The sequence below is a fragment of the Coenobita brevimanus genome, chromosome 59 (genome assembly GCF_032717465.1).
Source record: "Coenobita brevimanus isolate Jiangsu-jjx chromosome 59, ASM3271746v2, whole genome shotgun sequence".
Taxonomy (NCBI): Eukaryota; Metazoa; Arthropoda; class Malacostraca; order Decapoda; family Coenobitidae; genus Coenobita; species Coenobita brevimanus.
Genome location: NC_137012.1, coordinates 21,272,276 through 21,294,652, shown reverse-complemented (window position 1 = coordinate 21,294,652; position 22,377 = coordinate 21,272,276). Strand labels below are relative to the sequence as shown.

At 42.4% G+C, this 22,377-nt stretch overlaps 1 protein-coding gene across 1 annotated transcript in view; it reads left to right on the top strand.

Annotated features, from left to right (window-relative positions):
- LOC145402863 (protein kinase C, brain isozyme-like) overlaps positions 1-22,377 on the top strand; it is an 805,215-nt gene that overhangs the window by 489,187 nt on the left and 293,651 nt on the right. The window contains exon 2 of the mRNA XM_080274771.1: positions 8,255-8,286. Coding sequence (XP_080130897.1) covers positions 8,255-8,286 — 32 coding nt within the window. The remainder of the gene's footprint in view (positions 1-8,254; positions 8,287-22,377) is intronic.

Genomic DNA, 22,377 nt, shown 5'->3' with positions numbered 1-22,377 from the left:
CTCCCTCATCACTCTAACCGTAACCCTCACCCTTAACCTCCCCCTTATCCTCATCATTCTTACTTCACCCTCACGATCCTCCTCACTCTCACTTTTATCATCCGTCGTATACTTATCCTACAATCCCCAACCCTCACCATCCTCCCCACTCTCACCCTCAAAGCTCTCATCCACACCCACACCCTCACTCTCACCCTTACTCTCTAAACACCCACACCCTCACTCTCACCTCGCTCTCTAAACTCTCATCCTCACCCACACGCTCACTCTCACTCTCTAAACTCTCATCCTCACCCACACCCTCACTCACCTTCACTGTCTCTCCCTCACCCTCCTCACCCTCACAGTTCTCATTCTCACCCACTCCTTCCCTTTCACCCTTACTCTCCCTCCCTGCCTTCACCTGCTGTCCCCCACCCTCCAATACTTACCGGATGCTGTGCGTTTATATATAGAACATCTAAGTTTTCACAGTGTTTCGTTTTTCATCTGAGTTACAGTATATAAAAAAAAGCTAAAGAGAAAAGCCTGGAAAGCAATAACATCCGGATCTGTCAAGGGAAAAATGTATGGGAAAAAAGTGTGTGAAAATACATAGCCTAGTTGCATTTTTTTTCCTTCGGTGTATAATATCGTATGTAAACACGTGTATGTATATCTCCAGACCATTTTATTTAGCTCGTTTTTTTTTTTTTTTTTTTCGAACGAGGGTTTGATATAGGTTCGTGTTGATGTTGGTTGAGGAAGCTCCCTAACACCTTTTCCTAAGCGATTTATTTCGCTTATTACACCTTGCGGTCGTAAGTTTTATCGTTGTAATAATTTGGCGCGCACACACACACACACACACACACACACACACACACACACACACACACACACACACACACACACACACACACACACACACACACACACACACACACACGCACGCGCGCGCGCACACACACACACACACATATATATATATATATATATATATATATATATATATATATATATATAAACATCAACCTACTACACACACACACACACACACACACACACACACACACACACACACACGGATGAAGGGGTTAATTTGTATGGAAATAAGGTTTGAATATCCCTAATGAGGTTGCTTAGTCGTCTTGTAGTCAGTGGAAAAATATCATGTTTTATTTTTCTCTCTCTCTCTCATCCTTAGGCGGAAAATCGTTCAGGGCGATGATGATGATGATGGTGATGTGATGATTGTAATGGTGGTGATAGTGGTGATGATGATCGTAGTGGTAAGGGTGATGATGATGATGGTGATGGTGGTAGTGGGAGTGGTGTTGATGATTATGACATTGATGATACGATAATCTTTCAACCTTTTTTCTCTCTGTAAATGACTTCAGTAATTTCGGGAGGCGGCGGTGGAGTGGTGAGAGACGTTGGCTGCTGTCTAAAAAGGCGCGATCCCTGACTGGTGCAGAGAACAGTGTGGTGATTTTGATTTATGAAAGCACAACAGACTCCCTCGATCCGGAATGAGGCAGCCTTAACGTGTATTTAATATGGTCGGTGGGTATTGGTGCCGAAGTGGTGATATGCGTAAGTGTGAGGCACGTAGGAGGACTGCTGGGCCTAATGGAATAGAAAATTGAATGTATGCGCAGAGTCGGACACGTAAAAAAAAAACGATGAAAACTGTATAAGAAGGGTTAGTTTATGTGTTTTATTACAGCATTTAGTGACAAGGCAAGTGGTGTCTCGTAGCCCAGGGAACCATTGACTGCGCTGGGTGGCGACCATGTATCCAAGTGAATGCCTGGTGGTCTGTGGGTTACTGTACTCCATCCAGAGCCCAGTGGATTGATATTGAAGGGGTAATTGTTTTTTCTGTTGCCGTGGCTCAGTGGGTTAGAGCGCACCGCTCTGGCCGAAGGGTTGGAGGTTCCACTCCACCTGAGGGTCATCGGTAGACATCAGGAAGGGCATCCGATCTTAAAATGCTGCACGCTTCAAATCGAAGTCCTGTACCCAGGGGCAACGCAGTAGGCTAGCCATTATCGTTAAAAAAAGGGACACGGCGTTAAACCAAGAAGATATATATATATATATATATATATATATATATATATATATATATATATATATATATATATATATATATATATATATATATTTACACCACTCAGGAGCGAGCAACTGGTCCTTTTGGCCTTAAAATACCAGGTCTAAATAACCTAGCTTCGGGCCCCTACGCTCCTGTTGGGGTGAGATAGGATTAAATGGTATAATAATAATAATAATAATAATAATAAGAGGAGGAGGAGGAAGAAGGAAGTGAAGGAGAAAAGAATAAGCATAAGAAGTGGAGGAAGAAAGAGGAAGAGGAGGAGGAAGAAGAAGAAGAAGAGGAGGAGGAGGAGGAGGAGGAGGAAGAAGAAGAAGAAGAAGAGGAGGAGGAGGAGGAGGAAGAAGAAGAAGAAGAAGAAGAGGAGGAGGAGGAGGAGGAAGAAGAAGAAGAAGAAGGAGAAGAAGAGGAGGAGGAGGAAGAAGAAGAGGAGGAGGAGGAGAAAAAGAAGAAGAAGGGAATTACTATCCGTGTTATTGTTATACCATTACCGTATCAGAAGTCATTAAAGTGGCCTATGAAAATAAATGAAGTTCCTTATTAATACACATAAATCCGTATTGTCTCATCTGAAAAAAAATATGCATCTTAATTGTGTTTGCTAGTCTTTATTTTTTTTTTCTCTCCCAGACTCAATAATCCTCTTTCTAATTGGCAAAAAATCCGTGCCTCCTTAATGATGCTTGGAATCCCTTGTTATAGGCTCTGTCAGGATTTTGGTCTGGAAATAAAACTTCGATGTAATTACTTGGTTTAGACTGGCAAGCTTAGGAATAAAATGAAATATGTAATAGTAGTAGTAGTCGTTTTGATGGTGGTGGTATTGGAAGTAGTGGTGGTAGTATTAATATTATTATTATTATTAGTAGTAGTAGTAGTAGAAGTAGTAGTAATGATAATAATAATAATAATAATAATGATAATAATCTAAATAGCAAAGTTAGGTTGTGTTTGTGTTTAAATATTTGTTGAATTATAGCAGTTTGCTTCATTTTACATTTTTTCCCAACCCTAATGCTCTGTCCAGAATTCTCTATCTAGCTATCTATTGCCAGACGCCTCAATCCCGTTTGGGGTGGCCACAAACAAATCGCCTCCAAGTCGCCCTGTTCCCTGCCATTTCACTGCCCTGCTCCCAACTCACACACCCCTCTCTCATATACCTCTCCACCCCATCCCTCCATCTCATCCTCGGCCTCCCCCTCCCTCTTTCCCCCTCCACCTCACTCACATACACTCTCTTCGTCAGTCTTTCACCCTCCATCCTCTCCACATGGCCAAACCACCTCAGTGTGTTCCTTATAACGCTTCCTATCACATCCACATCAACACCACAACGCTCCTTTATATCCTCATTCGTCAGCCTGTCTCTCCATGTGACTCCATAGGCTCCTCTTAAATAACTCATTTCCACTGCTCTCACTCTTGACTTGGTGTCGTTCCAACAACGTCCAAGCTTCACTTCCGTACGTTAGAGTTGGGATCACAACACTGTCATGTAGTAACTTTTTCACTTCCATGCTCACTTCCCTGTTTCTTATCACTGCTTTCAAAGAACCAACAACCTTTCTTCCCTGCTGTACCCTTTCAAGCACTTCACCCTCCAAACCTCCATCCTTACTCATCACACTACCCAAGTACTTAAACATACTCACATTTTCCAATTCCTCACCATCCAACCTCACTGTACATTCACTGACTTCACCTCTCTCAAAGACCATCACTTTACTCTTCCCTACATTCACCTTTAGATTCCGTTTCTTACACACTCTCTCAAACTCATCCACCAAGCCTTGCAGCTCCCCTTCATCTTCACTCAACAACACAGTATCATCTGCAAACAACAGTACAGGGAGTTTCCAAACACTATCCTCTCTCACCAGGGCCACTCCAACATCCACTACCCTACCTTGTACCTCTTTTATTACCCCATCCATGTACAGATTGAACAATCATGGAGACATGACACATCCCTGTTTCAACCCAACTTTCAAAGAGAAAAATTCACTTAGTTCACCATCCACACGCACTGCAGCCTTCGCACCATCGTACATACTCTTCACAGCATTCAACAACTTCCCATCTACTCCATATATTCTTAACACTTTCCACAGTCCTTGTCTATCCACCCTGCCATATGCTTTCTCCAAATCCATGAAAGCCGCATAAAACTTCTTTCCCTTCTCTAGAAACTTTTCCACTAAAGATCTAAGAATGAATATCTGATCTACACAACCTGTTTCCTTCCTAAAGCTTCCCTGTTCTTCTCCAACTAATTTCTCTGTTCTTTCTCTAAATCTGTCAATAAGTATCCTACCATACACTTTTCCTATTATACTAAGAAGACAAATGCTCCTATGATTACCACACACTTCTTTTTCCCCTTTTCCAGAATTAATTGTACAAAAGCGTCTTTCCAGATGTTGTAGAGAATGGTTATATGCCTGGTTCTGATTTCGCTGATGATTACCTACATAGTAATGCTTCAGAACTGTAGCAAATCTCTTTCGAATTTGAAAAGGAAAGAAAAGTCACAAGCCTCTTCTGTATTGTGTTTAAACTGTAATAATTGTTTTTTACAGTTTTTAAAGACATATCAAGCTTTCGTAATACATTCAGAGGACGTGTTAGTTTCCTCCTACTACCTCCAGGCGATTCTTTTTAATTTAGGAAAGACAATTTTTTCATAAATTTGGGAAAGAATTCTTGTTGTTAAGAGATTGTGAAGACTATAATTCATTACTCCAGTTCGACAGTTCTCTCGAGTGCTGAATATCGCATGGATATAACAAGAGCAAAACACAGGCGACGTCATTTTAGTGAAGGATTGTAAAAACTTCGTGTTGAAAATCGGTAATAATCATTTTTTTTCTTATGCAAGGAACTGAAGGATAGAATCACCCAAATTGTTCCTTCTAAGAAAAAATAAAATCAAGATAATATAGAGCCTTTAGTGCTGTAGAAATGTTGGTATTGCTTTTCAGAAGTACGCTAAGATAAATTTCACTCAAATTAGATAGAAAAGATCTTCCAAATTTCTGTAAGGTGTAGAGTTAACTTTTTGTTAATTTCGTTATTGCCATGATAACCTTTCAAAATTTCCATGCGTATAAATCTTCTACCTGATGTTCCAAGTATATTAATAGAACTTTCCAATTTTCACTCAAAACTTTCTAGTTTTCATTCCAAACTGGTAGAACTATATCAAGTAAATCTGTAATAATCTTTTTTGAGCTGTTGGTATGAACATTAATAATGCTAATTATTCTAGAATTAACGGTAATAAACAGTTTACAAATTTCATAAGGCACGACCTTCAAAAAATTTTAAACAAGTGGAATTGTATCAAATAATAAAAAAAAATGTTCGATTTTTTTGGTCAGTCCATAAGCAGCATCTACAGTGTACTGCTAATGAAAGTACAGTAAATATATCTTTGTAAAATTCTTTGAAAAACTCTGCCATCTATTCAAAACTGTAACATAAAACCTTTTTAATGTCTGCTTAAAAGAACAGTAACATCATTCCGAAGTTGTTAAAGACAGTTTGATTGCAAATGTAAGTAAAGTTTTAATAAATTATCGCCAAAATTATTAAGATCTATATTCTTATCAACATATCATTAGTAAAGCAGCATAACTTCACCCCATGCCAATACCCATTTTTTCCAAATATCGTAAAGATCGTGATAAACCTTTCGCCTAACTATTTTGTCAAAAAATTCGCCGTAATGATGCAGCAAACTTCTTATCCCAGCGACTTAAGAATTCCAGCTTCTTTGTCCCTGCAGGCGGGGTCTTGTCTTCGGCACCGACCCAATTAAAGATTCCGTGACCTCCGCGTGAAAAGCTGCATAATGATCACTGGGTGCGGCCTGTGTTGTGCTGCTGGCTCTAATGATCTTAAATCCGGGTTGTGTTGTGTTGATTATAATGATCTCCCAGTCCGGGCTGCATTGTTTCGTTGGCTGTAATGAGGTAGGTCGTCATCACAACTAAGGCTGCTTGATCCTTCGTCTTACTTTAATCCACTAAAGCTTAATCCTTCACACCGGTAAGCTTAACCCATCCCCCACTAAAAATTAATCCTTCACCGTACCAAAGTCCACCACATGAAGCTTAATCCTTGACTACGGTACGTGCATATAAACCGTATTCCTTTCATTACTTTATGTTCAGTCTTTCACTTAATAAAGCTTAACCCATCACTGTGTAAAGCTTAGTTCATCATTGCATAAAGCTTAACCCCTCACTACTTAAAGCTTAGTTCTTCAGTATGTAAAACTTAAACCTTCGCTGCTTAAACCTCATAAAGCTTACTTCTTCACTGCTTAAAGCGTAATCCTCCGCTACCTAAAGCTTAATTCTTCACGTTCTGAAAATGCACTGTTTAAATACTGCTGTATACTTAGAACATCTTGAACTTATTGTTTATGACAGAGCGCGTCCACACGTGCTCTCGAACATATGTTGGCAACACGGCTGGCAACATGTTCGGGAACATGTTTGCAGCAGTATTTGGACAGATGTATGCAAACATGTTTCAGTGCAGCTTCGAACACTGGCAGCAGAGGCGATGGGATAAGTGTGTCCATACCAGGCAGCTGAGACTTCATCATGATGTTGCCAACATGTTCTGGACGCTGCTGTTCCCAACATGCTGGCAGCGTGTTCGTTACAGTGTTCCTTACATGTTGCCAGCACTTGTTCGAGCACACGTGTGGACGCGCACTTACGAAACTGTTTTCTTCAGCGCAGGGAAGGTCTCTCGTATTAAAAGAGTTTATTTTCTTTTGTTTTCGTATTAAAGGAGGGGGAGGGGGAGACCGAGGATGAGGTGGAGGAATGGAGTTGAGAGGTATATGAGGGAGGGGGGAGTGAGTTGGGGGGAGGGCAGTCAAATGGTGGGTGACAGAGCGACATGGAGGCGTTTTGTCTGCGGCCACCCTTTGCGGGATTAGGGCGTCGGGCTATAGATAGATTATCTTACTATGTGTCATCTTCCTTCAGTTTAAATAATCTGTCTTGAGTTTAATAAAAATCATAGTGAGGGTTATAAGTAAAATGGCCTGAAGAGGTTAATAGCAACTCATGAAAACTGAAAGGAAACAGAGGAAAGTGTATGTGTGTGTGTGTGTGTGTGTGTGTGTGAGAGAGAGAGAGAGAGAGAGAGAGAGAGAGAGACCTGTAAGCTGCCAAAGAACACTTGTAAATTCGTGTTATGTTGTCTGTAAAAACCCGCCTTAATTGTGTTTGTTAAAGCCGGGTTGTGTTGTGGCTGTCGGCTGTGTGAGGCTAAGCCAGGCGTCTAGGGGCTTTAAGTCGACACAGCCGCCTTAGATCCGGCTGGGGAGCAGGCTGGAGGAAAGGAGGGGGAGGAAGAGGAGAGAGAAGGAAGAGGAAGAGGAGAAAAAAGGAAGAGAAGGGAACTGAAGTCAACTGTCAGAAGTTTAGAAGGAGAAAGAAGAGATAGGAAGTGGAGAGAGAAAGAGAGAGAGAGAGAGAGATTCTGTGTGATGTGTATACCCCATTATATTGCTGTTTGTACGAAAGCCTGTGTGTGTAGTCTTATATATATTCCCAGTTTCTCGTAGTATGTATGCTGTGTATGAGTGTGTTTATAAAAATAGCCGTGTAAATCCTGGAGGCGCTTTAGTAAAATTAGGAATAGTATCGTCTGACTAGTGAAAATAAAGTTAGAGACGTGGTTGTAGTGACAGGGTAAGTAGTTGTGTGTGTGTGTGTGTGTGTGTCATCAAAGGGTTCAGGTACTCTGCCTTTAACATCAGGAGTAACGAGCTTGTCTGAGGCCGATGATTGTACACAACAACCTACTGTCCGTTTGTTCTGAGAGAGAGAGAGAGAGAGAGAGAGAGAGAGAGAGAGAGAGAGAGAGAGAGAGAGAGAGAGAATGTGTGTTGGTAGTAAGCGGTGGATGATGTGTGAGGGGGAAGGGGAGAAGATAATAAAGGAATTGTGTTATGAGGATGGGAGACGTGGAGTGGGTTGGCTTATTATTATTTACTTTTATTATTATTATTACGATTACTATTCCATATTATTATTATTACTACCATTATTATTACTGTTATTGTTCTCACTCTTAATGTAAACAAGTGCTAATATTACCTTATATTTTCTATCTTTGCAGGGGTTTCGGCAAGCAGGGTTACCAGTGCCAAAGTAAGTATTGACCATATCTTATTGTTCTAAACAGTGTATAATATTCCTCCTTATTTCAGCTGAACAATTATGGAACTCTTACATAATATTCTGAAAAGTTTGCTGGATCGCGAATAAATGATCACTGGGTTTCGTGTGACATTGTTCAGTCTCATTATTTTTCGTATTGAAGTGGATCATTATTTATGTCCGCAACCGTATACTCACAAGCCATAATTTTTGCTCACCCGTCTCCTCCTCCTCCCCCCCCCCCACCCCGGCTGGAGTGGTCTTGGCCAGGGACTCACAAGGAACAAATGCCATTTTTCTTATGTTAAGTTCAAAACTTTGCTATTCTGCACCAGGGAAAGTTCGCTGTGACTCTCTCTCTCTCTCTCTCTCTCTCTCTCTCTCTCTCTCTCTCTTTGTAGTCTAGAAAAGCTTTGACCTTACCAACAACGGCTCTACTTTTTTTTTTTTTTTTTTTTTTTAAGGGTCCACTACGCCTTCTTTCAACCAGGAATAAAGGTCTACTGGGAGGGGAAATTATGGTTTATGAGTATACGCTTATGTTCTTCAGCAAATACAGTATACCGTAGACTGTTTAAAATCTTGGGCTCTCACACATACAACAACAACAACAAAAAAATGTGCTGTTTTAGAGATGAGACTGGCTTTCTTTTCTTTTCATATTTTTTCCTTTATTTTAGCCTCCTTGCCCATATTAAATTAGGGCACAGGTTTACAAGAAGACATATTATAAAGGTGTGATTTATTTTCTTATGTTTACTCGAGTTTACAGTATTGAGGTTGAGGTGACGAGTATGGCAAACCCAGTTGTCAAAAGAATCAGCATTTACCTTCTTCGTTCTTTCAGCGTGTTTCGAAAATGGTGATGATGATGATGGTGATGATTTGCGTTGTATATTTATGATCGGCTTCTCTTCATCGTTACTCATACATTATTTCATTTCTAGGTCACTAATACCTGCACCAAAAATACATATTATTTACGTATATTCTTGCTACCTGCAGTCAGTTTTATTCTGTTTCGTTGCATCTAACAATGACGGAATTAATGAAGGCTATATCCAACCCTTACTGTTAGAAAAGTAATTTGTTCACCAAAATAAAGTTGTCTCTTAATATCAAGAATATAATACAAAATACACTTTATAGTAATTTGTCAAAAATTGAGAGAAATCAAGGCCGCAGACTTTATTTTTAGGCTTTCCATGTTCTCCACCTTGAGCTCAAAATCGTGATATCTACAAGGAAAAATATATCTGTGCCTCCTCTTTTTTTCCTCCACTTGTGCTTCTAAAAAAAGAGTATGTGTGTGATGTAAATGGGGCAGGTGAATGGGGGGGAGAGTGTGTGTGTTAGGTATGTAAATGAAAACAGCGGTGAGATTATTTACAGATCCCTGCTCAATTTTTCTCTCCGGTAGTGTTTATTTTTATGTGATGTGCTTCGTGTCCGTATATAACGCTCTTCTTTCACTCGCCTAGTCGATTTATTCCGTATTGTCAGGATGACTAACTCAAAATAATCAGAGTCTACTGTGCAGAATTTAGTTTCTTACCATCACCTTACGCCCATACCAGCAGACTGAGCCAAGCGAGGATCTGATGGAGTTCTATTTACAGACCACCCAGTATATCGGTAAAGAGCAAGTAAAGTGTAGTGTGGGATTAAAAAATAGCAGAGAAAATACCTAAATGCCTGGTTTCCATTTCTTCCATTTGTGCTTCTAAAAGGATATGACTTTGATCGGTAAGGTAAAATGGTAGACCTTCGCATGGAATCGTTACAGCGGAAAGAATTCATAATTAATCGTCTTTATGAAGGGTAGTGTAGGCGGTGTTTGTATATGCATGAGAGGGATACGTCTTTGCATGATAGGGGGTATTTTTACTTAATGAGAGAGAGAGAGAGAGAGAGAGAGAGAGAGAGAGAGAGAGAGAATGAATTTATTTGTGGACACTAATGCTGATGATATTAATGACTATAATAATGATGTTAGGTTATATTAATTTCAGTTATTTTGATTTGGTCTGCTTTCGTGACAGTCTGATTTCAAAGTCATATCCTTTGCTGATTTAATATTAAGTAGGCTAAAGGACTAGATTGTATTATAGTAGATGAGGGTAGATTTAAGTTTAGATTAGGCTTGATTAGATTAGGTATAACTAGATGTACATATGGTAGGTTAGCTATTGCCACTGATTATGCTATGTTAGATTTGGTATAACTCTTCTAAATTTTATAAGATTAGTTCTGTTGACTAGGTTAGGGTTAGATTAGGGAGAGATCAATGCAGGTGGGATGAGATTAAACATAGGTAAGGTCAGGGAAGGGTGAAATGGAATGACTAGTGGTGAGGGGAATGGTAATGAGAGGAGGGAGAGTGGGACACACACACACACACACACACACACACACACACACACACACACACACACACACACACACACACACACACACACACACACACACACACACACACACACACACACACACACACACACACACACACACACACACACAGATATAAATATTCATGCATCGCACACCTGTCGCTGCCACACACACACAGGTAATTTCACACATAAACACCCCACCACACACACACACATGCATGCATGCTCTCTCGCACTTTCGCACCCGGATCTTCATTACACACACACACACACACACACACACACACACACACACACACACACACACACACACACACACACACACACACACACACACACAAAAGTGAGTGGGTGTGTGGTTTTAATATGGGTGGTTGTGGCTGTGGCGTACCGTACCATCCTCTCTTTTCAGTTTTAATTTGAGCGGGCAGCAGGGGACTTTGAAGCCAGTGTTTGCCTTTGACGGCCACGGCACTCATCACACGCAGGGGGCAGGGGTGGGTTGTGGTAGGGGGTCATGGCAGGAATGGATCAGGAGTAGCATTAATTAAAGGAAATGGAAGTAGGCGGTCAGTGTACAATCGCAGGCAGAAGTTCGTGAGAGTTCCCTGCCAGCATTGTGTCCTGCCATCCATATCTCTCATTCCTCTACGCTCGTCAGTCTCCTTCCTTCTCCTGTTCGTTGATGGTGTGTCTCATATTGCCGTCACATACACTGATACCACGGAACAACCCTCCTTCAATCACCACACTTGGCCGGGTACGGAGGAGGGTTGTGCAGTGGCCCAAATGGCAAAGTTCCGAAAGGAGGATGACCAAGAGTCAGAAAGGACGGTGAGAAGATCGCCAGTCGAGTGTCTCGGACGGAAGGAAGGTTATGATAATGATGTTCCTTTTTTTTTTTTTTCCGTAGGGGGTTATGTTTTTGCCGACGTTTTTTTTTTCGTGTGTGTGTGTGTGTGTGTGTGTGTGTGTGTGTGTGTGTGTGTGTGTGTGTGTGTGTGTGTTTGTCAGTTAACATGATTACTCCAAAACTTATGAACGGATTTTGCTGACAGTTTTTAGGAGTCGGGTATGGCCCAAGGAATGATCTATTAGATTTTGGTGCTGATCCGGATCATCATCCGGATCCATGAATTTTTTGTTTGTGCACACGATATCTCCAAAAATTCTCATTGAATTTCAGTGAAATGGTGGGCCATGGGGCAACAAAGAATTGATTAAATTTGGGGACGGATCCGGATCCGGATCCTGCAGTGACATTGCCGGAGGTATGCACCCTCTGAGTGCTTTCTAGTTTATTAATAAATTCGAAAACTTTAGAAATGCAGGATTGTAAAGCGATTGGGCGATAGAGCTGGGAGCTGCCACCCATCTTCGTAACAGGTCGCATGAGAGCAAACTTACACCAAGAAGGAAACTTCGAAATTGAGAGACAACGCCGAAAGAGTTTGCTTAGGCAGGGTGTCATGTAAGAACGAAGTGATTCAGTTTTCAAAACAATTAGTGAAAAGTTTCAAGTTACAGGACAAGGTGAAAATATGACCCGTGTGTCTGTGCGAACAAATAACTGAAGCTGTATTGTTCTGATTGCGATCAAACTTAGTGGATGAGTTGAGGATCATCCAAGCGGTTGATCTATTGTCTTATAGACCAGTAGGGCAAAGAATAAGGTCGCATACAAAGTCAATCTTACAAAGATTCATCTGATGTGGACTCAATGTCGTGAAAGGTTTCAAGTTAAAGCAAGGATACAGAGATTTTATTTTTAGAATATATAATCCGTAAAGAGTCAGGGTCACAGACAAAGGTCAAAGGTGAAAGTCATTGGGCAAGGTCAACCCAAAAAGTTATGACCTGATTTGAACCAAAGTTGCTGGAAGGGTTAAAAGTTAGGCAAGAATGAAGTAGTTCGATTTTGAAGGATGTAATGACGTACAGGATATTTTTTATTTTTGCTGCCTCCAGACGATTTCCTTGAGCTTAGGGTAAACGTCTTGTTGTGAAGGGGCTAAGGAACTGTTTTATCAGATCTCTCCTGTTTGAAAAACCTCTCCTAAGCTGAATAAAATCGTCTGGAAGCAGCGGGAACAGAATGCATCATTGGACTGAGAGAATTAGGGCAGGATAGAGCTAATAGTCATAGAGGCGAAGTAGTAAACCGAAGAGGTAACAGGTAATGCTCGGATGAATGGAAGAGGTAACAGGTAATTCTCGGATGATTGGAAGAGGTAACAGGTAATTCTCGGATGATTGGAAGGAGTAACTGGTAATTCTCGGATGATTGGAAGGGGTAACAGGTAATTTTCAGATGATCAGTGATTAGGAGAGAAGAAAGGTAAGAAGTATGTGAGCTAAAGAGTAAAATTCAACAGGTAACGATGATCTCACGGGAAGTAATTAAGGTAGGGCTGAGTTAATTACATAGGTTGAACAGTAAGCTTAATTTCAGGTGTAACTATTCCTTACCTCATCATCCCAGGTAATTATTCTTGACTTACGAGGATGCTAGACGTTACCTGTGGAAATTACCAGCATCATCATGAGCTAGAGTGCTGTGTGGAGACGGGCTGGCAGCGTAATTGTAGTGCTTGCGTCTGTTTTAATTAGCACTGGCCTCCCTCTTCACCGCCTCACACCACGGTTAGAGAGAGGGAGAGAGAGAGAGAGAGAGAGAGAGAGAGATTATCTTCATCAACAGCGGTATCCTCATCAGCATCTTCATCGTCGTCATTACCATCATTTACAGATCCATCTTTATCTTCATCTTCCTCGTCATCTTCATAGTCATTATCATCATCATCGTCAGCATCTTCATCATCATCATCATCATCATCATCGTATTGATCATTAAAGCAAAAAGTAGGCGAGAAATAAAGAGTGCCCGGTGAAAAGATCCCTCCAAACATAGGTAGGTGGGTATGTAGGTAGGTAGGTAGGTAGGTACGGTAGGCGAGTAAATAGGTAAGTAGTCTCTTGAAGTGGCTATATCAGAGTAGAAAGAGATGGGTTTGTAGATAGATAGGTAGGTAGATATATAAATAGATAAATAGTCGTAGATAAAGACATACGGGCAGAGTGAGAGGAACAGGAAAATGGATGGTGGAGAGTAGTGGGGGTAAGGATGGGTTGGAGGAGGAGAGAGAGGAGGGAGGGAGGGGGGAGGGAGAGAAAGAGGGAGGAGGGGAGGTAGAGAGAAAGAGAGGGAGGGAGGGAGGGAGAGAGCAAGGTATGTGAAGGTGGGTCAGGAAGTGACGTATTAATTAAGGTAGGTAGGGGGCTTTGGCCGGGTGATGTTGTCAGATGAGAGAGAGAGAGAGATGGGGGGAGTTAGGTTGGAGGGTGGCAGCGGCTGTAGAATGAGAGAGAGAGAGAGAGAGAGAGAGAGAGAGAGAGAGAGAGAGAGAGAGAGAGAGAGAGAGAGAGTTGGAAGTTAGGGCAAGTGAAATAGGGTGACAGCGACCGTAGAATTCGTTAGAGGTGCTGAATTTCTCATTAGATTTAGTTCACAATTGGAGGAACTCGATAGTATATTCTCTTGTCGGTCAGACTCTTAGACAGGATATGCTTCCCCTGTCCCTGTCCACCCAGCATTACAAATAGGGACCTGGATATAACGTCGACTGCCACAATGGATCAGCCTCATTAGTGGGAAATTCTGAGAGGCCTTTTTAATCCGTTCAGTCCGAGGATGTTATATAATTTCAGTTTTGGTATCTGCAGAAATTATTATTATTATTATTATTATTATTATTATTATTAAGTGGAGGCGATCACCATCCACTCACTCGATGTAGTGCAGCTCCCAGGTGTCTGCCCTTTCCTCTCCTGCATCCGTCTTTCCTTCCATCCTCTTCCGTCTTTCTTTCCTTCATTCTATCCTCGTCCTTCTGCCTACGGGTGACTTTACACTCCCTCTTCTGTCTTTCTTTCCTTCATTCTTTCCCCTTCCTTCTGCCTGTGGGTGACTCTACACTGAGTGACAAGCCAAATGGTTTCCTGTACACCAGGAAACCATTTAACACGCTGGTAGTAACCATATAACCAAATTATGGCGCTTGGCGGTTTAGTGGGTAATTAAGTGCTCCAATCGGATTGAGCCGGTGAAGGTTTATATCCAAGGGATGGTTGGGGTTTATTGCTCACGTAATGCCACACAGGGATGAGTGAAGCTAGTCACTCTCATCTTAAATGTTAGGAACAACTTGCCTAGCCCCGGACTCGTACGCTCCTCATGGGGCGACGTAGAATTGGATGATGGATGGATGGATTATTATTATTATTATTATAATTATTATTAATTACTACTACTACTACTACTACGACTACGAGATAATTTTCCAACTAGTGGAGTTACATATAGCTTCATTAAACCCTAGAGTACATAATATCACCCCTAATCACAATCAAAATCCTCTAAGTTTTGTTATTTGGGAGACATGTGTGCTGGAGGTGGGGCTGGAGCTAGCTCTGTGGCTAGGGTGAGAAGTGGTTGGAAGAAGTTCAGGGAGCTCTTGCCTCTCCTGACATTGAGAGGACTCTCCCTACGTGCTAAGGGGTTTTTGTATGCAGCATGTGTTAGGAGTGTAATGCTGTATGGTAGTGAGACCTGGGCAGTGAAGGAGGAAGATATTCGCCGGCTCAGACGTACAGAAAATGACAGTGATTAGGTGGATGTGCAGTGCGTCCCTGCGTCCAAGGCCTGGAGGGGCTGGGTTCACGATGGAAGAGTTGAGAGGTAGGATGGGACTGGAGTGTATTGGTGTTGTGATGAGGAGAGGTAGATTGAGATGGTCTGGACATGTGGAGAGGATGGGGGATGATAATTGGGTGAGGAAGGTGAGAAGTGTTAATATTACGGGTGAGGTTACGAGGGGTAGACCGAGAAAGACATGGGACGAGGTCATTAAGTGTGACCTCAGGGTTAAGGGACTGAACAGGGAGGCTGCAATGGATCGTGCAGCGTGGAGAGCCGCCATTAGGTGACAAAGGCCGACACATGCAAGCATGTTGGAGCCTTTAAAAACGAAACGAAACCAAACAGCAGCTGGAGGGCGTATGACGTCATCTAATTGAGGGAGGCAGGGTCAGGAGAAAGAGGATCGGGTCAGGATAGGTCAGATAGAACTGGGTGAAGTCAGGCGAGGTCAGCAGATCTGTTTAGGTATTGACAGGTAAATGGAAGAGTAAGGTCATGTCGGTGCATGTGGGGTCAGTAGAGGTCAGACAACATGTTAGATTAACGTTAGGTCAAGTAAATCAGGTATGAGATGAGAGAGGTCAGGGTGGAACAGAGAGGTCAAATGAATACAAGATAGGTCAGGAGAGGTCAGATGAAACAGTGAGGTCAGTCAAAGGGAGGTGGGGTCAGAAGAGGTCGCACTAAGCAAATAAAAGTTAGATGGAAAAAGGCAGGATGCAATTTGAGTGAGCCAGGTGAGTCAGGTAATTATCAGATGAGGTTAGATACCGGACGATGAAGCCAGGTGAGGCCAGGTGAATTCAGAAGATATAAGTAATCCAGGTGAGGGTAGAGGAAGTCAGGTTTGTTCAGATGGAATAAAATAGGGTCAGATACAACACGAGGAAACCAGGTGAGATCAGAGGAAGTCAGGTGAGGATATATCAAGCAGAATGAGATCAGGTGAACACAGGTAGAGACCGGAGAGATAAAACAGAAAAGACTTGTGCCAGTGGAAGTCAGATGGACGTCAGATGAAGGCAAATTGTATTGGGAGATGTCAAATGGAACAGCGTGAGGTCAGGTGAATGTTAGGGTTAAAAGAGGTCAGCTAAAACAGACTCAGGTGTGGCTAGGTGGAATAGTAGTGAACCAGGTGAGGTCAGGTGAGAAGGAGAGAGGCTGGGTTAGTATAAGTAGGGTCAAGAAATGTCAGGTGGAAGAGAAGTATGCCAGATGAAGTCGAATTAGGTTAGATGAGGTCATAAGGAAGTGCGAAGCGTGGGGCGAGAAAGGTCAGATGGAGGAAAAAAAAAAAGTCAAATGAAGGTAAATGGTGGACTTTAGTACAACGTGGCAAAAAAAAAAAAAAAAAAAAATCACCTGCAGCAGTACCATTAGCCGTATGGAAACAGCCGTAACATTTATTCAGTATGGACCAGGGTTATTTGTATCCAAGCGGTGGCATGTGTTTGTATGTGACGCTAACTAGTAGGCGTAAGAGGACAGATAGGCTTCATGGAACGGTCTGCTTAAGCTATATCCAGAGAGAGAGAGAGAGAGAGAGAGAGAGAGAGAGAGAGAGAGAGAGGCATAAATAGAAAACAAAAAGGCAGCGTAGAGATTGTGGAGGTGTTAGTGAGTCAAATGTGAAGCAAAGATAAGAAGTGACATTATGGAAATTACTGCATAATACGAGTTAAGAAAAAAGTGTGACTCCGATGAAATTAGGCCAACTTGACAATTGGTGAAGAGGAGCAGAGACAGGTGGAAGTAGGAACAGTGGCAGAGGTAGAACTAGAGACAGAGGCAGAGTTAGAAGTAGAGGCAGAGACAGAAACAGAAGCAGACATGGCGACAGACAAACATAGGAGGAAACAGAAAGACGGAGACAGACAGAGACAGAGTCAGAGAAAGACAGAGGCAGAAACGGAAACATCCAGAGAAAGACAGACAGAAGCAGAAACAGAAACAAAGAGAGGAAGAAACGGAGACAGAGATAAACAGACATAGGAAGAAACAGAGACAGACGAACAACGGCAGAAACATAGATGAAACTAGAGACAGACATAGAGAGGAGGAAACAAAAAACAGAGATAGAGAAAGAGAAAGAAACAGAGAGACAGAGATGGACAAAGAGAGGAAGAAACAAAAAACAGATTGAGATAGATAAAGAGTGAGAGAGAGAGAAACAGAGACAGACAAACTGAGGAAGAAACAGAGATAGACAGACAGAAGCAGAGGGAGAGGCAGGGCGAGGTGAGGGGGTGTTGCTGGATTAGGTGAAATGAAGCCAGATGAGGCAATATAAGGTGTTGAGTGCTGGCTGCTGGCAAGTGGAGTTAGGTGAAGGTGAATACGAGGTGACGCAGGATCAGGTGGGATGAGGTGACGTGGGTAGGTGACGCTATACGAGGTGACGTGAGTACAGTAGGTGACGGCATATGAGGTGGCGTGAACACAATAGGTGACGCTAAATGAGGTGACGTGAATTCGGTAAGTGACGGTATATGAGGTGACGTGAATCGGTGACGCTGTATGAGGTGACGTGAGTAGGTGACGCTGTATGAGGTGACGTGAGTAGCTGACACTGAGAGGTGATGCAAGTAGGTGACGCTATATAAGGTGACCTGAATAGACGAACAGGTAAGCATGAATGAGTAGGCGACTAAATGAGGCGACCTGAGTAGGTGACGCTATATGAGGTGACGTGAGTAGGTGACGGTTTATGAGGTGACGTGAATAGGTGACCCTGGAAGAGGTGACGTGAGTAGGTGACGGTTTTTGAGGTGACGTGAGTAGGTGACCCTGTGCGAGGTGTCGTGAGCAGGTGACGCTATATTGGGTGACGTGAGTAGGCGAACAGGTGAGCTGGCGTGAACAGGTGAGATGGTAAACAGGTGAAGCTAGGTGAGTGAGGTGAAGTGAGCTGGCAGTGGGTGAGGGTAGAATGGGAGAGTGAGTGAGAATGAGTGAGGTAAAGATGGATTTGTTAGAAGAGAGAGTGACCGGTAGTGAGTGAGCTGAGAGAAATTGTGAAAGATAAGAGTATTGAGTGGGTTAGAGTGATGAGAGTAGACAGGAGCAAATTTAAGTGAGCTGGGAGTAGTGTAAGTGTGAGTGGGTAAGGGGAGAGCTGAATATGTTCTGGAGGTGAGAGTGAGTGTGACAGGTGATGCGAGACGAGATTATGGCAGAAGTGTGAATGTGAGTAAGGGGCAAGGGAGGTGAGTGTGAGTAAAAGGAGATCTGAGTCTGTTAGGAAGGGTTAAGGTGAGTGAGAGTGAATAAAGCAGAGGTGAATATGTTATGAAGGTGAGAGTGAGTGTGACAGACGAGATTATAGCAGAAGTGTGAGTGTGAGTAAGGGACAAGGGAGGTAAGTGTGAGTAAAAGGAGATCTGAGTCTGTTAGAAAGAGTTAAAGTGAGTGAAAGTGAATAAAACAGAGGTGAATATGAAAGGTGAAAATGACTAGCAGTGGGTGAGGGCAGGTGAAAGTAAATGAGGAAGGTGAGTGAAGGTGAAGGTAGACTGTTTGGAAGGGTGAGGATGAGTGGGAGTGAGTTAGTTGAGTGTCATTTGTTACTAAAGATGAAAATAAGGATGAGGAAGGTGAAAGTGAATTAAAACAGATTTGAGATTGATAAGGGGAGTGGGTAAATGGAGATGCGAGTGGGTTGAGGAGGTGATAATGAGTAGAAATAAGTAAGGTCAGGTGAGAGTGAGTAAGGAAGGTGATGTGGGTAAGGACAGATTGATGTTCTTTAGGAAAGGTAAGGGTAAGTGTATGTGAATAATGTGGAACCTTTTAACGAAAGATAAGAATGACTGGCGGTATGTGAGAGTGACTATGGAAAGTGAAAAGAATTGAGGGTAGATTTTGTACGCTAGGGTGAAGGTGAGAGAAAGTGAGTAGATAAGAAAATGCTACAGAAGGTGAAATTACTGACAGTGGGTGAGAGTCAAAGTGGCAAGCGAGAGCGAGCGAGGTGTGAATTGAGGTGTCGGGTATGTGAGAGTGAGTAAACCATTGAAATTTGTTACGGAACGTGAGAGTGAGTCGCAGTTGTGAGAGTAGGGAATAGGAGAAGGAGTGAGGATAAATGTGAGTGTGTAAGGGATGGCGATGTAGCGTAGGTGAAGTTAGGTACAGGTAAGGTAGGTAGGGTGAAGGAAGACAGGTTAGGGTAGGTTAGATTAGGCTAAGCTAGGTTAGGCTAGAAATTGGAGTAAGTGAAAATAGATTAGGATAGACTAGGTAAGGTTAAATTAGATTAAGTTAGATTAGGTTGTTAGTTTGGTTAACCTTTTTAATCGGATGGCTCATTTTCTTGGTATAATCTTGCTGCTTCCAGGTGATTTTATTCAGATTAGGAGAGGCATTTCGATCTGCAGGGATCAAATATAGCCTTCATTAACCCCTTGGATATCAGAAGCCTTCCTTGAGTTTAATAAAAGCGTCTGAAAGCAAGAATAAGATGGGGTATACATCGTGTGAGTGTAAATGTTTAGATCTTACACTACGATTTTTTTTTTTTTTTTTCATTTTCGTCAGGCAGCCACCAGATATTTGTAGTCTGCTTAGGAAGGATCTCTAGTATAGTGTAAGTGTTAAAGCAAGTTACAGCCGACCCCTCGAGTTCGATAAATCTCTCCTGCACTGAATAAAATCGCCGCGAGGTTGCAAAAATATAGAAAAGACGTCCTCGGGTTACGGTAGTTAATTAGTAAAAACATAATTCTCTCGGCTAATTAAAGTCACCTGTCCATAGCTTGAGACTCTGGTGTTCCTGTAGATATTAAAAATGATTTCTTTCGGACTTTCATGGGGAGGGATTCTCTTCAGCTGTTTAAAGCCGTGTGGAGTTAGAGAGATGGGAGATTGTGTATCACTCAGTATAAATATTAGGAGTATGCACACGTGAGGTGAAGTGAAGGCATGTGATGGTAAGGATAGGTAAGAGCGGTGTAGGTAGATCGTGGGTAAGAGGCAGTGAGATCAGTTGACGGCAGGTAAGGGCGACGGCTGGAGAAACTCAGGTGACTGTAACCGATAATGAGGTTGTAGTCAGGTGAAAGCAGGTGAGGTGAACTGGAGTGAGGCGGATGAGTTGAGGTGAAGGTAGGTGAGGTGATCTGAGGTAAAGTGAGGCAGATAAGGTGAGGTGAAGGCAGGTAAGGTGAGGTGGGTGAGATGAGATGAGGTAAGGTGAGAGCAGATGAATTGAGGTGAGGACAGGTGAGGTGAGATGACGGCAGGTTAGGTGAGGTAATGGCAGATGAGGTGAGGTCAGGTCAGGTTAGGTCAGGCCCGATCAGGTGAAGTGAGATGAGGTTAGGGAAGGACAAGGGTGATGAGGGCAGGTGAGGTGAGGTGAGGGCAGGTGAGGGCGGGGACACACCTCATGTATATCCCGGACACAGAGGGCAGCTTAAAGGGACACTCTCACCTCCCTCAGTAAATCTCACACCACCACCACCACCACATCACATTCCCACATAATGGCCACCACACCATCATAACGTCTGAACACCACATCATCACACCAGCACTTCACCACTCATTACCGCACCGCCATATCACCAAGCCACCACATCACATCACAGCCACCACCCCCACCACACCACACCACACCACTACACAACACGACACAGCTTCAGTTCTTTTCTCTTTGCCGCAACATCTTACTATCGGATTCATTATAGTTTTTGTTAATTTATAGTTTTTTTTTTTTTCCACTTTACCCCGAATCCGTGTCAAAACTTAGGGAAATCTGCTGACATCCGTGTAAAGGTGCGGTTACTATACGCATTTTAATTTTGTCTAGTCTAAAATTGCCATCACTTCACCTTTCGTAACAATAGATTACACGTAGAATATGATGTCAGTCACGAAGAAGTGCTACGAAAAGGACGTAGAGCCATAGTATTGTGTTCTGCCATTGAGGTACGTAAAATAAGCTTGAAAAGAGCAAAAACCTGGACCAAGCTTAGGTAAAAGGAGTATTTTTCTGTCACCCTGCCTGGAAAGTGGGAAAACCAAGCGAGACCTGGTAACTGTTATGTGCTGTCGCCATCAGAAGTCGTAATGTTTGCCCTGCTTCACTCACCACTGACATGGATCTGCAGTATGGAGAGTCTGCCGCACCAGACACTGATAACTATCTGTCTGTTTGTCCATCTATGTATCTATATCCATCTCTGTCTAACTTATTTATTTATCTTATGTATTTATATTTATATCTATTTACAATTGGCCAAATCATACGCATCGGTGTCGGTTACAGCTGATTTAAGAGGCACCATTTTCTTTTTCTATTATCGTTACGTCCGTAAGTTCGTTTACACTGGCTCGTAACGGTGTCAAAACATAGGTAGATCTTGTGAAGCTAAGTGTAGTTCATTCACTTCAACTTGGCTGAGGTTTTTGTCCTCTGACAGATTATTTCCTGTAGCTTAGTGGGAAAATAATACAATACTACAGCTTTATATCTTTTCCACGCCGCCTCATCGTGACTAGCATCATATTTCAGTGTTAATCTGATGCAGCTCGACATTCAAGATGGGGTGGTGGCAGTTTTAGGCCTAATTAAAGTGAACAGAGTATAGTAGTAATTTTCAAGCTGGTTGGAAGGAATATTGTTTTGTTTTCATGAGTTCGGAGCCTCAGACGTGTAAAAGGATTATTGACCACAACTGTACACAACCAAGGAAAATCACAGGCAATAGATCGTTAATTAAGACTTGCAGTTTAGTGTGATGGTACGTAATATTAAACATGGAGCTCTGAAGGTACAGTACACACAGCAATGAAAGCCCTGCTCACAGTTGCAGCTGTACCCTAAAGCGTTTGAGGTTCGAGGAATAGATTGGTGGATATTGGTAGTTGTGCTCGAACCTCGGATGCCTCAGGGTTTGGCTATGATTATGAGCTGTGCAGGAGTTAATGTTGAGTGTACAGTTTCGTGCAAAAATTCCGTTCCTGTGGGTTTTTTTTTTCAGTAGG